Genomic DNA, 14,743 nt, shown 5'->3' on the forward strand with positions numbered 1-14,743 from the left:
ACTCTACTCCTAACAGTAGCATCTCTGTCCTGGACCAATTGCTTCTTCAACAAATGTACATTTTCCTGTCCAATACACACTCCAAGCAGCACATGGTAGTCTTTTTTTTTTAAATCCTTTTATGGCCACATTCACAGCATATGGATGTTCCGACCATGCTGGATCCTTTAACCCATGGCACCAGTAGCACTGGGCTGAGGATCGAACCCATGACTCCCCAGCTATCTTTTTTTTTGTTGTTTTTTTTAAACACAAACAGAACATTGCCTTCCTTTGTCACTTATGTTCCCACTACATGGGTCTCCTTCCTGCCTGCAAACATGCACTAGTTCCCACCCACCTCAGAACTTTTGCTCTGCTAGTTTTCCATCTTTGGAACACTTTTCTTTGGAATATAGATCTTACCATAATTTGTGCCCCTTTCAACCTGAAATGTCTCACCTCAAATGTCACTTCTTTGAGAGGCCTTTCTTAATCACTCTGGCAGAAGCAACCGTTTCCACACACTTTCTACCATGCGTTCCTAATTTTTCATAGCATTCCTTATCAATTGTGTCTGAAATGCTTGATCAATTTGCTAACAAGTGTGGTATCTGTCTCCTCCACTAGATTGTAAAACCTGGACAGTAATTGTTTTGTTCAACAGTGGATCCTCATTGCCCAGAATAACTATGTATTGACTAGCTCCTTCAAAACAATCATCACATTCATACAGACAGAAAAGTTATTGGGAGTTATGGTTTAATGGGGACAGAGTTTCAGTTTTGCAAGATTTAAAAAAAAAAAAAGTTCTGGAGAGAATTCCCATTGTGGCTCAGCTGGGTTAAGAACCTGACATAAGTCCATGAGGACAAGGGTTCAATCCCTGGCCTCCCTCAGTGGGTTAAGGATCTGGCATTGCCACAGCTGTAGTGCAAGTTGCAGCTGCAGCTCAGATTTGCTCCCTGGCCTAGGGCCCAAAAAGAAGTGGTTAAGATGGTAAGTTTTATGTGTTTTACCATAACTTAATTTTTTAATGATTGAAAAAAATAACTTTCCATTATTCTGAAGATCAAGACCAAAGTCTTTGGATTGTTCTATAGGATCTCATGGATGTGGCCCAGCCTGTCTTTCTAGCTCAACACACACATCCATCTCTCTTCTGCAGCCACCCTGCCTATTTTGTAAACTTTCAAAGCCATCAGACTCCTTCCAGTTCAGGGCTTTGGTACCTGCTATTTCATCTGCCTGGAACAGACAGATCTGCGCACAACTGACGCATTTATCTTATTGAGCTCTCAGGCCCAATGACCTCCTCCATCGGGCCTGCCTTTGCTGATTCCTTGTCTAAAATTGCTCCTCCCCTTCGATGGTTCTATCCTATTTTCCTCAAATGTTTTTCATCACTCTTACCACTAACCAAAGCTAATTATTTGTTTTCTTTGTTGCTAGCCTCTCTTACAGCATGTTAATCTATATTTGTTCCTGGATTTTGTGTATATGGTTCACTGCTGTATCCCAGATGTCTAGAGAACAACTAGACATTCAAATAATTGTTGGGTAACTGAATGAATAAAACTTCCCAAAACTAGAATTTTCTATTCTTTTTAAGATAAGAAAATGCAGGTTCAGGAGTTCCCTTCATGGCTCATCAGTTAACAAACCCAAGTAGGATCCATGAGGACACAGGTTTGATCCCTGGCTTTGCTCAGTGGGCTAAGGGTCCAGTGTTGCCATGAGCTGTGGTTAGGTTGCAGACATGGTACAGATCCTGTGTTGCTGTGGCTGTGGTATAGGCCGGCAGTTGTAGCTCCGATTCAATCCCTAGCCTGGGAACCTCCATATGCTGTGGGTGTGGCCCTAAAAAAAAAAGAAATGCAGGTTCAGAGGGGTTTTGTCACCTGCCTTTTAGCTTGTAAGCGGCAGAGCTAAAATTTAAAAACAGATCTGGCTCAAAATCCATGCCTGTCTGTGCTCTTTGCCTGGCTCTTCCCTCTCTTCCACATTTGCAAGCTCCATCACCTGTTTTAAGACTCCTTGGAGAACCCATACATCTTGTAATGGAAGCCAGAGCAACACAAGTTTCAGCCTGTTACCTGCACACTCACAGTCACGTGCAAACACAAATAAGAACCAGCTCTATTTTCCTATGTAAAATTAATCCCATTCATGCAGGTATTTGGCAAGGTACAAGAGAATTGACAGCTATTCCAATAATTGATAAAAAAAAAATTGGTCTATGGTTAAAGAAAATGCTCATTCATTCAAGCACCTTTTATATATTGTCCTCTGGAGAGTCTAACAGATGAAGAAAAACAGACCAGTAGACCCACATACCCATTTTTGCTAAAGCATATCAGGTATGCTGTACTTCAGTGATTCTCAAAGGACCACCTGCACCCACTCTCCTATGGTTGAGTCAGTTAGTTTCCCTACTTTACAGATGAGAAAACAAGCACTGAGAGGTTACATGAATTGATGTATGGAGCTTGGCTGGAACAAGAACCCAGGTCTAACTCTCAAAACTGCCACCTTCTAACCCCTTAATGTTACACATTTCATTCTTGACCATTTTAAGCTCTTTCCCAAGTACAAGAATATAAAAAATTCTCACTACTCCAAATGCAATCTACGGACCAGCAGCATCAGCATCATCTGGGAGTTTGTTAGAAATGCACATTCTTAGGTCCCACCCCAGATCCACTACATTGAAATCTGCATTTTAATAAGATCCCCAGGTAGTTTGTGTGCACACAAAAGTTTGAGAAGCCAGCTCAAGATTACCAAGTATAAATAAATACAGAAAACAGAGTAATTCTTGAGTTTTCCTTCTTAGCTTCTGGTTAGTTCAGACTGAAAAACTCAAAGCACCAGAGAGGGCTGGTAATAAATCCTAGTGTCTGCTGCCACCTTGTGGTGAGAAGTTCCAACCCAGCCAGAATTTATTTCTCCAGGAAATGTTAGAAGAAAGGGGTGAACGTCTTCAGCCACATGTTTTGGAGTCCACTGCAAAATACCAAATATGATAAAACATTCCATGGGGTGTACTTTGAAAAGGACAGATAAAAACTGGAGAGAGAGACCATCAGCTCTAGCTGAAAGATCGAACAAAAGCTGCCCTCTTTGGAATTCTGTTTCTGCCCTCCCTCTTTGGAATGCAAACACGCACATCTGAAGGTGATAATCAATTGGTGATTATTTTATCACCAACCCAAATGGAAGTGGTTATACAATCAGGTCACCTGTTCTGCATTTGCCTTGCCCAGGCATCCACAACAAGAAAGGGAATTTCCCACTCCTCCGTCAAATGCATCACTGGTGACCTCTGAGAAGTGGCAAACAGGGCTGGTCCCACAAATGATGTCTCTAACACTTGGAAGGGAATAAGGAAGCCATTCCAAAAATTTCCTACATACTTTACCCCAAACAGCCCAGAAGTTAAAAGTGCCTCAGTTACTGGACAATTTGGTTTTGAAGTTAATGAACTCAAAAGCCAAAGAAATCCAAAAACGGCTACCGCAGGTGAAGGTGACAGCAATGGACCGCCCTCAGCTCTATAAGCCAGAGCCCTTTAAGTTTGCTTGTGGAAGAGCTGGTCAATATCGAAGGTTTCAGCAACCCAGAAAAAAAAACGGCTCATTGAAAAGGAAAGGGATTGAAAGGTAGGACATTGGGACTCATTTTCTTCTCTCTTAAGTGAGACTCTTTGGATTTTGCATGAAACAATACTCTTTGTGATGATTTAAAAAGGTAGCATCTCTTTTGAATCATTGTATTTAGAACGCAAGTCTCTGTATGGCTTTGAGCAGGAGGGGACCACATTTATATATTGGATCCAGAAATCTAGTGCCACGGGGAAGCTTCATTTTGTGATTAGAAAAGTCTTTTTATTTTTTTTCCTTTTGTCTTTTGAGGGCCACACCTGCGGCATATGGAGGTTCTCAGGCTAGTGGTCTAATCAGAGCTGTAGTCGCCAGCCTACACCAGAGCCACAGCAGCACCAGATCTGAGTCGGGTCTGCAAACTACACCACAGCTTACACGACAACACCAGATCCTTAACTCACTGAGCGGGGCCAGGGATCGAACCTACAACCTCATGGTTCCTAGTCGGATTCGTTTCCACTGTGCCACAACGGGAACTCCTAGAAAAGTCTTCATTGTTGGAGTTCCCATTGTGGCTCAGCGAGTTAAGAGCCCAACAAATGTTCCTGAGGATGCAGGTTCAATCCGTGGCCTCATTCAGTGGGTTAAGGATTCCGAGTTGCCACAGCTGCAGCTTAGGTAGCAACTGTGGCTCAGATGTGATCCCTGGCTGGAGAACTCCATATGCTGTGGGGTGGCCAAAAAAAAAAGCAAAAAGAAAAACTTTTCTTTCTACCTGTTTTAGTGTTGCATATTGTGCTAAAATAAGTAGATACTAAGTTAATAGTTCCATCTCATAATTTTAGACAACAAATAATATTATTCTGAAAATTCACTAGTGCATTTTTCAAGACAAGTCCATAGTCAATGCCCCTTTGGTTCCCTTGCCCAGCAGTGTTGTCTCCTAAAATATGTACACCACATGTATTTCCCCATGTGCATACACTTTAAGTCAGTGAGATGGTTTATTTTCCAATTTCTTTTGGCTTCTTTCTTAGCAGGTTTGTAAGCAATCGCTCAGGTAGGTCAAAATGTGTTTTCTTGAGGCCCAGAGCCTCAAAGACCTGACTTTTAAACTTCGAAGGGCAAAATGAAATTATACAGATTTCCACCGTCAATGAGAAATAAAGGGTTAAAAGGAGAGGCAGTACAACCAAATAAATTCACAACCAATTGAGATTCTTAAAACTTAGGAAAGAAAGAATTCTTTCCATAACAGAAATTGCAACTGTTTTCTTCCTAGGTCCTAGAGCAGAATCACCTTTGTTAATCCTGTTATAAATAGATTGGGAATGAGGGCGTGGGGGATGGGAGTGAGCGATGCATTCTCCAGATTTCTAGAGATCAGAAACTGCTTGGAGCTGGGCTTTTTACCTGAGGAGATTACATAGATGGCCTTGGGGGTTCTTGAACTTACTAAGCTTTTATTTCTGTGTGTGTGTATTTATGGTCGTAGAAATTGATGGCTTCATTAGAGGATTCTCATAGGGGTCTATGAGAGATTAATCCTGTCCTATAAATGATCTTTGGGCAAATTATAAAACGGTATCCCTTCCTTAGGACGTTTCACAGCCTTTGCCAGAATGTTAGTTATCTTAGTAACTAAGCACAACTATACTAACAATGTTAATAGCACCCTCTTGAGATTGTGTGTATACAGCTGGCAGAACTCTTTGTCCTTGGTCCCAGAGGGGAGGCTGCTAGCCCACCAGAACTCCTTTCTTTTGACTTCTAGCTTGTGCTGCCTTCTTCCCTTTAAATTTTCCCCACACAGATCTGCTCCACAAAGGTAATAAATGTTACAAACTTATCAAATGTTTTATCAAGTTCCAAGCACCTAAATTATTTTTTTATTTGTACATTTCTGAGAATAATGTACCTATTTTCAAATGAGAAAACTGAAGCTTCTAGATGTTAAATAACACACCCAAGATCACATGGCTATGAACTGTGCTGCTGGGTTGAACCAAACCATTTAACTCCAGTACCTGGGCTAAATTACTTCTCATGCATAATTATAGAGAAGCTGAGCGAATTAGGTTCAGTTGAGAACAGTATTTTCCTGGAGAATAGTATTGAGATGCTGGTGGGACTTGAGATATTTCAAGTTGTACATGAAGAACATTTTTAATAGTTATGAATTTATTTATATCCACATTAAAAATACATATTGCATGGCATTCTCTGGTGACCTAGCAGTTAAGGATCTGGTGTTGTCATTGCACTTGGGGCACTGCTTTGGCTAGGGTTAGATCCCTGGCAGGGGAACTTCTGCAGGCCATGCGTGCAGAGAAAGAAAAAAAGAAAGGTTGATTGTGTGTATTATAAATATAACATAATGTGATTTTAAAAACCTGGGATTTCACCAAGAAAAATAAAAATTTATGTTCACATAAAAACCTGTACTCATATGTTTATAATAGATTTACTCATAGCAGCCTCAAATTGGAAACATCCCAAATGTCTTCCAATGAATGAATGGTTGGACGAAGTGTGGTACATCCACACTGTGGACTATTTACTCAGCAATAAAAAGGAACAGGTGATTGACAAACACAAAAATGTGGATGAATATCTGGAAAATTATGCTAAGTGAAAAAAGTAAATCCTAAAAGATGATACAGTTGGCCTTTGAACAAAGTGCGGGTTAGGGATGCCAGCCCTCTGCACAGTCCAAAATTCATGGATAACTTAAGTCAGTCCTCCATTGGTGGTTCCTCAGTACCCAAGGTTTCACATCCACGGATTCAACCAACCTTGCATTATGTAGTACTATAGTATTTACTACTGAAAAAAATTACGTGTAGTTCAAACCCATGTTCCAGGGTCAACTCCATGCTATTTTATTCTACTTATAATACCTTCTTGAAAGGCTGTAAATGACACAATGGAGAACAGCTTAGTGGTTGCTAGGGTTTAAGGAAAATGTGGGGGTGAGTGGGAAGTAGGTGTGGCTATAAAACAGGAAGGATCCTGGTGGTGCCAGAAATGTTCTGTGTCTTGACAGTATCAATGTCTGTATCCTGGCTGTGATCATGTATTCCAGTTTTACAGGAGGTTACCATTGGCAAAAATTGGGTATATAAGAATATACGGAAAATCTCCCTGTATTCTTTCTTACCACTGCATGTGAAAGTACAATAATCTCAAAATAAAAAGGTTATTTTTCTTAAATCCTTGGTTTGGGGGGAATAAAAGGGAGTTCCCTGGTGGCTAAGCAGGTTAAGGATCTGGTGTTGTTCACTGCCATGGTTCAGGTTTGATCTCTGGCCCAGGAACCTCTGCATACCACAGGCACAGCCTAAAAAAATTCCCTGGGATTTCATGGATATTATTGCTTTGGATAAAACTAACAAAAAAACAGTTAATTAAGGAAGAATATTAGGTAAATAAGGCTATCATGGCATGGATAATCTTCACCTAGCACAGAGGATAGAGGCACAAACTTTGGGGTCAGATTGGGCATAAATTGCTTAATCTTGCCAAGTTTTAATCTCCTCATTTGTAAAATTGAGATGACAGTAGGAGTATTAAATTACAATACCCAGGAAAGAATTCAGATCAGTGTTTAGCACACAAAAGTCTCTTAAGAAATATTACCTATTTTTATTACAAAAATATGCAGAAATTATGATCATGGTCTATGGCTATTTGGACTTTGGGAAACATACATTTAGACTTATTCTCCCTACATGAATATTCTATGTAAATATAGTGCTTATAGGACCTTGGAGACTCTGTGTGTGTGTGTGTGTGTGTGTGTGTGTGTGTGTGTGTGTGTGTGTGTGTGTGTGTGTGTCTTTTAGGGCTGCACCCGTAGCATATGGAAGTTCCCAGACTAGGGGTTCAATCATAGATGTAGCCACCAGCCTACGCCAGAACCACAGCAATGCAGGATCTGAGCTGTGTCTGCGACCTACACCATAGCTCACGGCAACATCGGATCCTTAACTCACTGAGCAAGGCCAGGGATGCTAGTTGGGTTTGTTAACCACTGAGCCATGACGAGAACTCTGGAGACTCTATTCTTCATTGATTACCCTAGCGGATGCTCATCTCTCATCACTGTAGCCTTGGAACTACCAAATCCAGCAAAAACTATCTCCAACCATAGCCAACCCGCCCATGTGAGATCATATATTCTGACAGTCACAAACTGAGATTAAAATCTACATTCTATGCTGGATCAATTAATCTCTGTCTGAGTTTACTCATTAGATAAATGAAGATAATAATATACCCTCCCTGCTATGAAGGTTAAATTAAATAGAGGCCAGAATATTCTTCTAGAGTTAGGCAGCAAAACACCAAGTAGTTGCTTTGGCTTTATTTTTCCTGTGATTTGATGTTTGGTCTTCAGTTTTTTTTTTTGGAAGTATATATTCACATTTGCAGCAGAGTTTCACAACGTAAGTGATTCATTTTTCACTTTATAGTATCCTTGATGCTAATTATTTTTATTTTGTTCAGATGGCATAGAGCTGTGTCTACCAACTTAGTGAAACAAAAGGTATTGGTCCCCAAAGAGGAATCACCCAGTGACAGTGACATGGAATTTCATGAAAGCCAGCGAAATCCGAAAAAAAATTTGGTGAAGAAAGTGAAGACTGTTTTGGGGAGGATGCTGCTGTGCAAGCACAGAAGCAAGCCAGCAAGTGTCCACGGAGGGGGCTCCACTCCTCATAAGGAAACCCTCCTTTCAAACACTCAGAGCCTTCTTCCCAGAATCGTCAAGGAGCTGCCATCACCCAAGTTATTTACTAAACCAAGAATGAGAAAGCTCTCACAGAATGGTAATCAAAGGCAATATGTGGTTGCGTGTCAAAGCCAAGAGGAAAAATGAAATTAGAATGGATTCTCTTTTTCTTTTTTTTTTTTTTTTTGAGGGCCGCACCCGCAGCATATGGAAGTTCCCAGGCTAGAGGTCGAATCGGAGCTACAGCTGCTGGCCTACACCACAGCCACAGCAATGCCAGACCCTTAATCCACTGAGCAAGGCCAGGGATCAAACTTGAGTTCTCATGGGTATTAGCCAAAGCAGTGCCCCAAGTGAGCCATTATGGGAACTCCCAAGATGGATTTTCTGGTTACCCAAAGCATGGCATCTCCTGGGAGCTTGTCTGAAATGCAGAATCTCATGCCCCACCCAGGTCTACTGTGTCAGAATCTGCATTTTAGAAAGATTCCCCGGTGACATGTATGTACATACATTTTGAAAAGCTTCGAATTAGATTGCCTTTGAGGCTCCTCCCAGTTCAGGCAGTCAGTTGTCTAATCAGTCTAAAGCCACTTTTTATTTCAATGCATACGTATACACACATGATTAGAAAAATAAATGAAAGTAAGCCAATTTTGCTGTGTTTCTGGATAAAGTACTGAGTCACACTTTCAAATGACTACTTCGAACAGAGGAAAGTATGGTGAGAATTCTATTTTTAAAAATTTGTGATTGGGTGAGTCATAAAGGAAGTTTTCTTGTATCTACTTCCCTTGTTTTTTGTGAAGAATCAACGTTTGAACTTTTTTGCAATGTAGTAATGCTGTTTTGGGGGAGTCCTATGAGCGATGACTAACTATACCACTACTATTTGCATTCTCCTCTGTAACTTTTAAAAATTAATAGATCTTTTTTTAGAGCAGTTTTAGGTTTACTGGAAAAATTAAGCAGAAAACACAGAAAGTTAGTTCCCGTAGATATGCTGTCTCCTTTTCCCATCCTCACAATTTTCCGTCTTGTTAAAATCTTGCCTTAGTTTGGTACATTTGTTACAATTGATGAGCCAATATTAGTATATTATTATTAACAGAGTTCATAGTTTACACAGGATTCACTCTTTCCCCACACACACAGTTCTGTGTGTTTGAAAAACCCACCATATCATGTGTCTATCACTACAATGTCATAAGGAAGAGGGTCACTGCCATAAATATCCTCTGCAGGTTTTTAATGCCCTTTACAGCACAGCATTTGGAAACCTGCAGAGTCCTTGTTTATAGGTAAGGAAACCTAGACATAATGTCAAATTTGACACAGCCATAAAGGCTGCAAACCAGGTTTTTCCAGAAAAGAAAAAAAAAATTTTGATGGCTTCCAGCTAACTGATAGCCCTTTCAAACTCTCTCTTCTGAGAGGTGGTCACTAATACAAGCATCCAAGCATCTAGCAATTACCTGGTATGGATTGACCTGCCTATGTCTGTTGATAGCAACAAAGAGGACATACTATACTAATGGGGCTGGAGTTGGATGGTCCAGCAGAAAAGAGAGGACCCAAATCTTCCCCTTGGCCCATGCAGTTTGGCTTCTTTTCATCTTAATTGGAATAGCAAATATCTGCAGTAAGATTTCTCCAAGAAACTTGCCCATCCTTCAGGCTACGACTCTAACTTGATGACCCTGTCTTAGCTATGGCCAAAAAAGAGTTCCTTGACCCTCTTAATCCTCATTAGACTTTTAAACCAAGTATTTACTAAATACTTATTATAGGCCAACTACCGTGTTGGGGATAAAGTAGCAGATAGAACAGACAAGGTCCCTACCCTCATGGAGGAACAGCACAGAGGGATATTCCAACATTATGCAGATAATTACTTCTGATGCAAAGTGGAAGCACAGAGCACTATGGGTACACCTCACAGATGTAAGCTTGAGGGAAGAGGGCTCAGAAAAGGGCTCCCCGAGGAAGGGACAACTCAGTTGGGATCTGAAAGACAACAAGAGTCAAAAGGGAAGAGTCATGAGAACACTTGCTCAGGAAGGGGGAAAACATGTTCAGATCCCAATATCAAGAGAATGCTGGGTATAATTAAAGAAATGAAAGTAATCCAGAAATGAAAGTTGATGAGTCAGGCAGGGTAAGGGTGTTTCTAAGCCCCATGAAGAAATGTGAACTTTTCTTAAGGAGGATAAGAAACCATCAAATACTTTCAAGCTGAGGGATTTATATAATCTGATTTGCATTTTTAAAAGGTAGCTGAGAGTGGAAACTGTATTGGAGGAGGGGGCAAGAGCAGATGCAAAAGCTCTTCCTTCCATTCAGGCAAGGGATGAGGTTAGTTTGGGCTGGTTGTGGTGGTGGGGATGGCAGGATTAAGGGAGAAATCTTCATAGGTAGAAGGTGCACGATGTGGTGAAGAGCTGGACATGGGAGGGTGGAGAAAGGGAAGAGTCCTTGAGTTGAGCATCTGCTTTGAAAGTGGGACTTCTGTCACTGAGATGTGGAGCCATGGTTCCTAGGTGTAGTTATCATTGGACCTCAAGCATGAGTTGATCTTAAGTGCTGCACACAGCATCACAACACTGAAACACAAAGTGCAAAACACTTTTTTCCCCCCAATGGCCCAATCAATCCTTTTGACTACACCAAGGAGAAAGTCTCATTTCTTGCCTTTTTCTATTTTAATCAAAAAAAAGTAAAGTTTAGTGCCTCCTATAGGCAATAACATGGTTTTATTTTTACTGTCTTAGTCTCAGTGCCTAGGTATGAAACTCGTTTTTGATTTATGGTAATGTTTTAAATTTCCTTTATGTTTATTGTATTAAGAATTGAATTGCTAGAGAAAAATATTAAGCTCTCCAGGATTACCTAGACTCCTGGAATATGAGAAAATTATTAAGGTATGTGAATGACAGAGCCTTGAGCCACTTTGCTGCAAAGTCAAATTAAGCTTGGCTTCAATCAATAGCAAATACTTGAGGGATGGCCTTCCACATTAGAGAGTTACTTTTTTGAATTCCACAGGAGTTAGAGGGAAAAGGAAGACAGGGCAAAATTGCAGTCTCAAAGACAGGTAATCAATCACCTTGTCAAGACAGGTTGGTGAGGACTTCTCTTATGGCACAGTGGGTTGGGGTCATTGGTATGATGTAGGTTCGATCCCTGGCCTGGGGACTTCCACAGGCCACAGGCATGGCCAAAAAAAAAAAAAAAAAAAAAAAAAAAAAAGTTGGTTACTGCTGAGGTTATGACAACAAGAAAAGGCAAATGTTCAGGAGAAAGTGTAAAACAAATTCATTTAAAATTTTTTACCCCAAAGTTAAAAAGCTACTGAGGCAGCATATGACGCTGTCTTTTCAGGATACTTTCTAACAGGGAGACTATGTTTATAACTGTGATCCTTCAAAATCTTCTTTTTCTTCCCACTGCCTTTTAAGCAACTATACAGCTTGACGTTGTAGAAGCAGAGACAGAGGAAATAACCCAAGGAAATACGCTCCTTCGAGCCAGGAGAACCACCAAGCGGTTATCTGTGACATCCCTCCCCTCAGGAATGCAAAAGGTAGAACGCTAAGCTAAAACAAACTCACCTTTAAAGACCTACCATGTTTTAGGGAGGTTGTAAAAATCAAGTTCTCTCTGACCACAAATCCTCATAATAAAGCCTTTAAATCTACTGCTTGTGTCTCCACTCCCAGAATTAAGGACACAGAAAGTAGGCTAGCCAGGTTTGATTCCTCTACTTCTGAGCTCAAACTGTTCAGCTTCGGCTACAATCTGGGCAGGAGTGGAGTTTGCCGTCTACTATGGACTTTGTCAGCAGTTTAAATATCACATTAGTGTATTAGCATCTGGTGTATCATGCATGCTATGTGCAGAGGAACTCTGTAGTCCAAAAGAATTTCTGTGAGGATGCAGTTATACATTTGTCCAAGATGGTAACCATTAGCATGTGTGGTTTTTAAGACTTTGAAATGTGGCCAGTGCAACTGAGGAACTGAATTTCATTTTAATTGAAATTAAAATATAAGCAGCCATGTATAATATAGATAGTGCAGCACCAGATAATCCAGGATTCTCTAACCTAAAACTCATCCTTATCGGCAAGTATATATATTTGAGCCTTAATTACCCAGACTATTTTTTTTTAATAGGACCCTAAAATATCATTATTACTTAAATATAATAGGCATATGCTTAAAGCTATGTTCCAGGCCCTGTTCTAAGTACTTTAAAAACATCAACTCAGAAAATCCTTACAACAGTGCTTGAAGGTACATAGCAATAGAATACTACAATAAGTAGGACATCATTTTAGTGATAGCAATGAGAGATTTGCCCAGATAATTGGAAGAGCCAAGCTTCAGACCTGGCCAGCCTTGGCTCTGGAGTGCTTCCTCCTAATTAGAGTGCTAGGTATTAATTGTACTGTCCAATATGGTAGCCAATAGCCACCTGTGACTATTGAGGTTAATTAACACTAAATTAAATTAAAAGTCCATTCCCTTAGCTGCACTTGGTACATTTCAGTATGTACCCAGTGAATACATAACGCCAGTGGCCATTGTTTTGGACAGCAGAGATCCAGAACACTTCTGTTTCTATAGGAAGTTCTATTGATCGTTGCTTTAGAGTATCATGGCCAGAGCATGCCCTAGTATTAGTTTTGAATTTTGCCTCTTATGCACTAGGTTCGTGTTTATTGTATTCCTATTATGTGCTGGGAAATTTCTAGGTTTGGGGACTACAAAGATGATCTGATAATCTTGGTTCTGACCTCTGGAACCTAGAGTTTGATAGAGGAGCGAGGTGTTAAACCATGGCACTGCATGTTAGCTCTCAGAATGTTCTCAAAAATACATTTGAGTTCATTGGCTACATTTAAAAATTAGAATAACTCCCAACAAAAATCAGGAGGACTTGGAAACTCTAGTCCTGCATTTCCTCTGACAAGAGCAGGAGCCACACAGAAGCTCCACCTTTGCAGGCGGCATGCTCTCTCCAGTTCACACCAGCCTCAACAGAGCCTGTTTTATGAAAGCTGCCTGACCTTGCTAGGCACTGGACTTTTTAATAGTGGTACTCAGCAAACACAGAAATAACTTAAATAATTACCACGTGTAGAAAGTGCTAAGTAGAAAAAATGCACTAGTTTTCATGAAAGAGAAGAAAAGAGGATTCCCCACTCTAGATGGATTGGGTAAGTCCTGCAAGTGCTATTGGCAAGCTGGTAGGGCAAAGCAGTAGTTCAGGAGACTTGCTGTAAACCCAGGCAAAGGGCAAGACCCAGGTGTGGCCCCACATCCTACCTTGTGTAGGTCTCACAATAGTCCTAGTGCTCATTAGTAAGCACAAGGGGAGGGAAGATTGAACCCCATAAGTCTAGAAAGGGCATAGTAGCCAGGAAGCATGACCTAGGAATGGTTTCCAATAGCACAGGTACTTGTAACCAGCAAGTCAGGGAGAAGAGGAAGAATATCAGGCACGCAGTGAAAAGAACCCAGAGCTTTCTTTTTATGTTTGGAGACATGTCTGTCATGAAAATAGGAAACCTGCAGAAGAGAGACCAAATTAACAACTGGATCCAGTGATAATGAGCTTTCTGAGGCAAAACATCCCCACATTCTAACTGTGCTCAGCAGTGGCACAGGCAATTTCTTCTTCTTCCAAATGACCTGTTTTTTTCCCCCTGACACTGTATATTTCAGAACCAGACAATCTCTTTTCTCTGCACCTTATAGATCTCTTCAAAGAGAGCTCTGAGCTCAAATGAGATACCTGGGGAGTGGAGAGTAGTATGAATAGGGCCTCCAACCCAACGTTATTACATGGCAAATGGTCGGTTTATAAGAGAATGTCCCAAGGGTAAGAATTCTTATTTAAGCAGTCACAGAAATAATGTTGGCACTTCCTAATCTGATGTGTTTTTGCATTTTTACAATAGGTTCCATATTTATCAAAAAAGAGACCACATTTTCCAGCACTTAAAAAAAAGAAACATAGCGTGGAAAACATCCTCCGAAAATCAGATCTAACCATAGGAAAGCTTCAAATGCAGGTAGTGGGCCAAGGGTTTTACTTTTGTGTTTCACAAGCATCAAGGGTCGGGCTTAACCAAATGCAACTTAACTGCTAGACAGCACAGATGTGGAATGAAATGAATGATTAGCATGAAGGAATCCTGTTTTGGGGTGGAGGGGACATTGAGAGTGGCTGCAAGATAGCTGAGGCTGCTGAGGAGGATGCTTAGTGCCTAATAAATATTAACTGAATTCAATTAAAATGAAGGCATACACATGGGTTTCTTCTGAGAAGAAAGGAGATGTCTTTACCGCTGGGTGGTAAATGTATGTTTTCAAGCTCTGTTTGCTATGACTTGAATTAGAATAATACTTGGGGACTT

The 14,743-nt window shown here is 40.6% G+C and overlaps 1 protein-coding gene across 3 annotated transcripts in view; it reads left to right on the forward strand.

Annotated features, from left to right (window-relative positions):
- Nucleotides 1–14,743, forward strand: part of C13H3orf49 (chromosome 13 C3orf49 homolog) — a 127,250-nt gene that overhangs the window by 109,535 nt on the left and 2,972 nt on the right. For 2 of the 3 annotated variants that reach the window (XM_084988855.1, XM_084988856.1), the window contains exons 2-4: nt 8,094–8,416; nt 11,778–11,902; nt 14,285–14,398. In XM_084988855.1, coding sequence (XP_084844981.1) covers nt 8,173–8,416; nt 11,778–11,902; nt 14,285–14,398 — 483 coding nt within the window. In that variant the 5' untranslated portion in view covers nt 8,094–8,172. Of the gene's footprint in view, nt 1–3,284; nt 3,642–8,093; nt 8,417–11,777; nt 11,903–14,284; nt 14,399–14,743 lie in introns of those variants that run through there. The other variant, XM_013981845.3, reaches the window with a different exon arrangement.

The sequence above is a fragment of the Sus scrofa genome, chromosome 13 (genome assembly GCF_054392235.1).
Source record: "Sus scrofa isolate SSC_HxYL_T2T_F1_AM1 chromosome 13, Sscrofa_HxYL_maternal_Yorkshire_Landrace_v2.0, whole genome shotgun sequence".
Classification (NCBI taxonomy): domain Eukaryota; kingdom Metazoa; phylum Chordata; class Mammalia; order Artiodactyla; family Suidae; genus Sus; species Sus scrofa.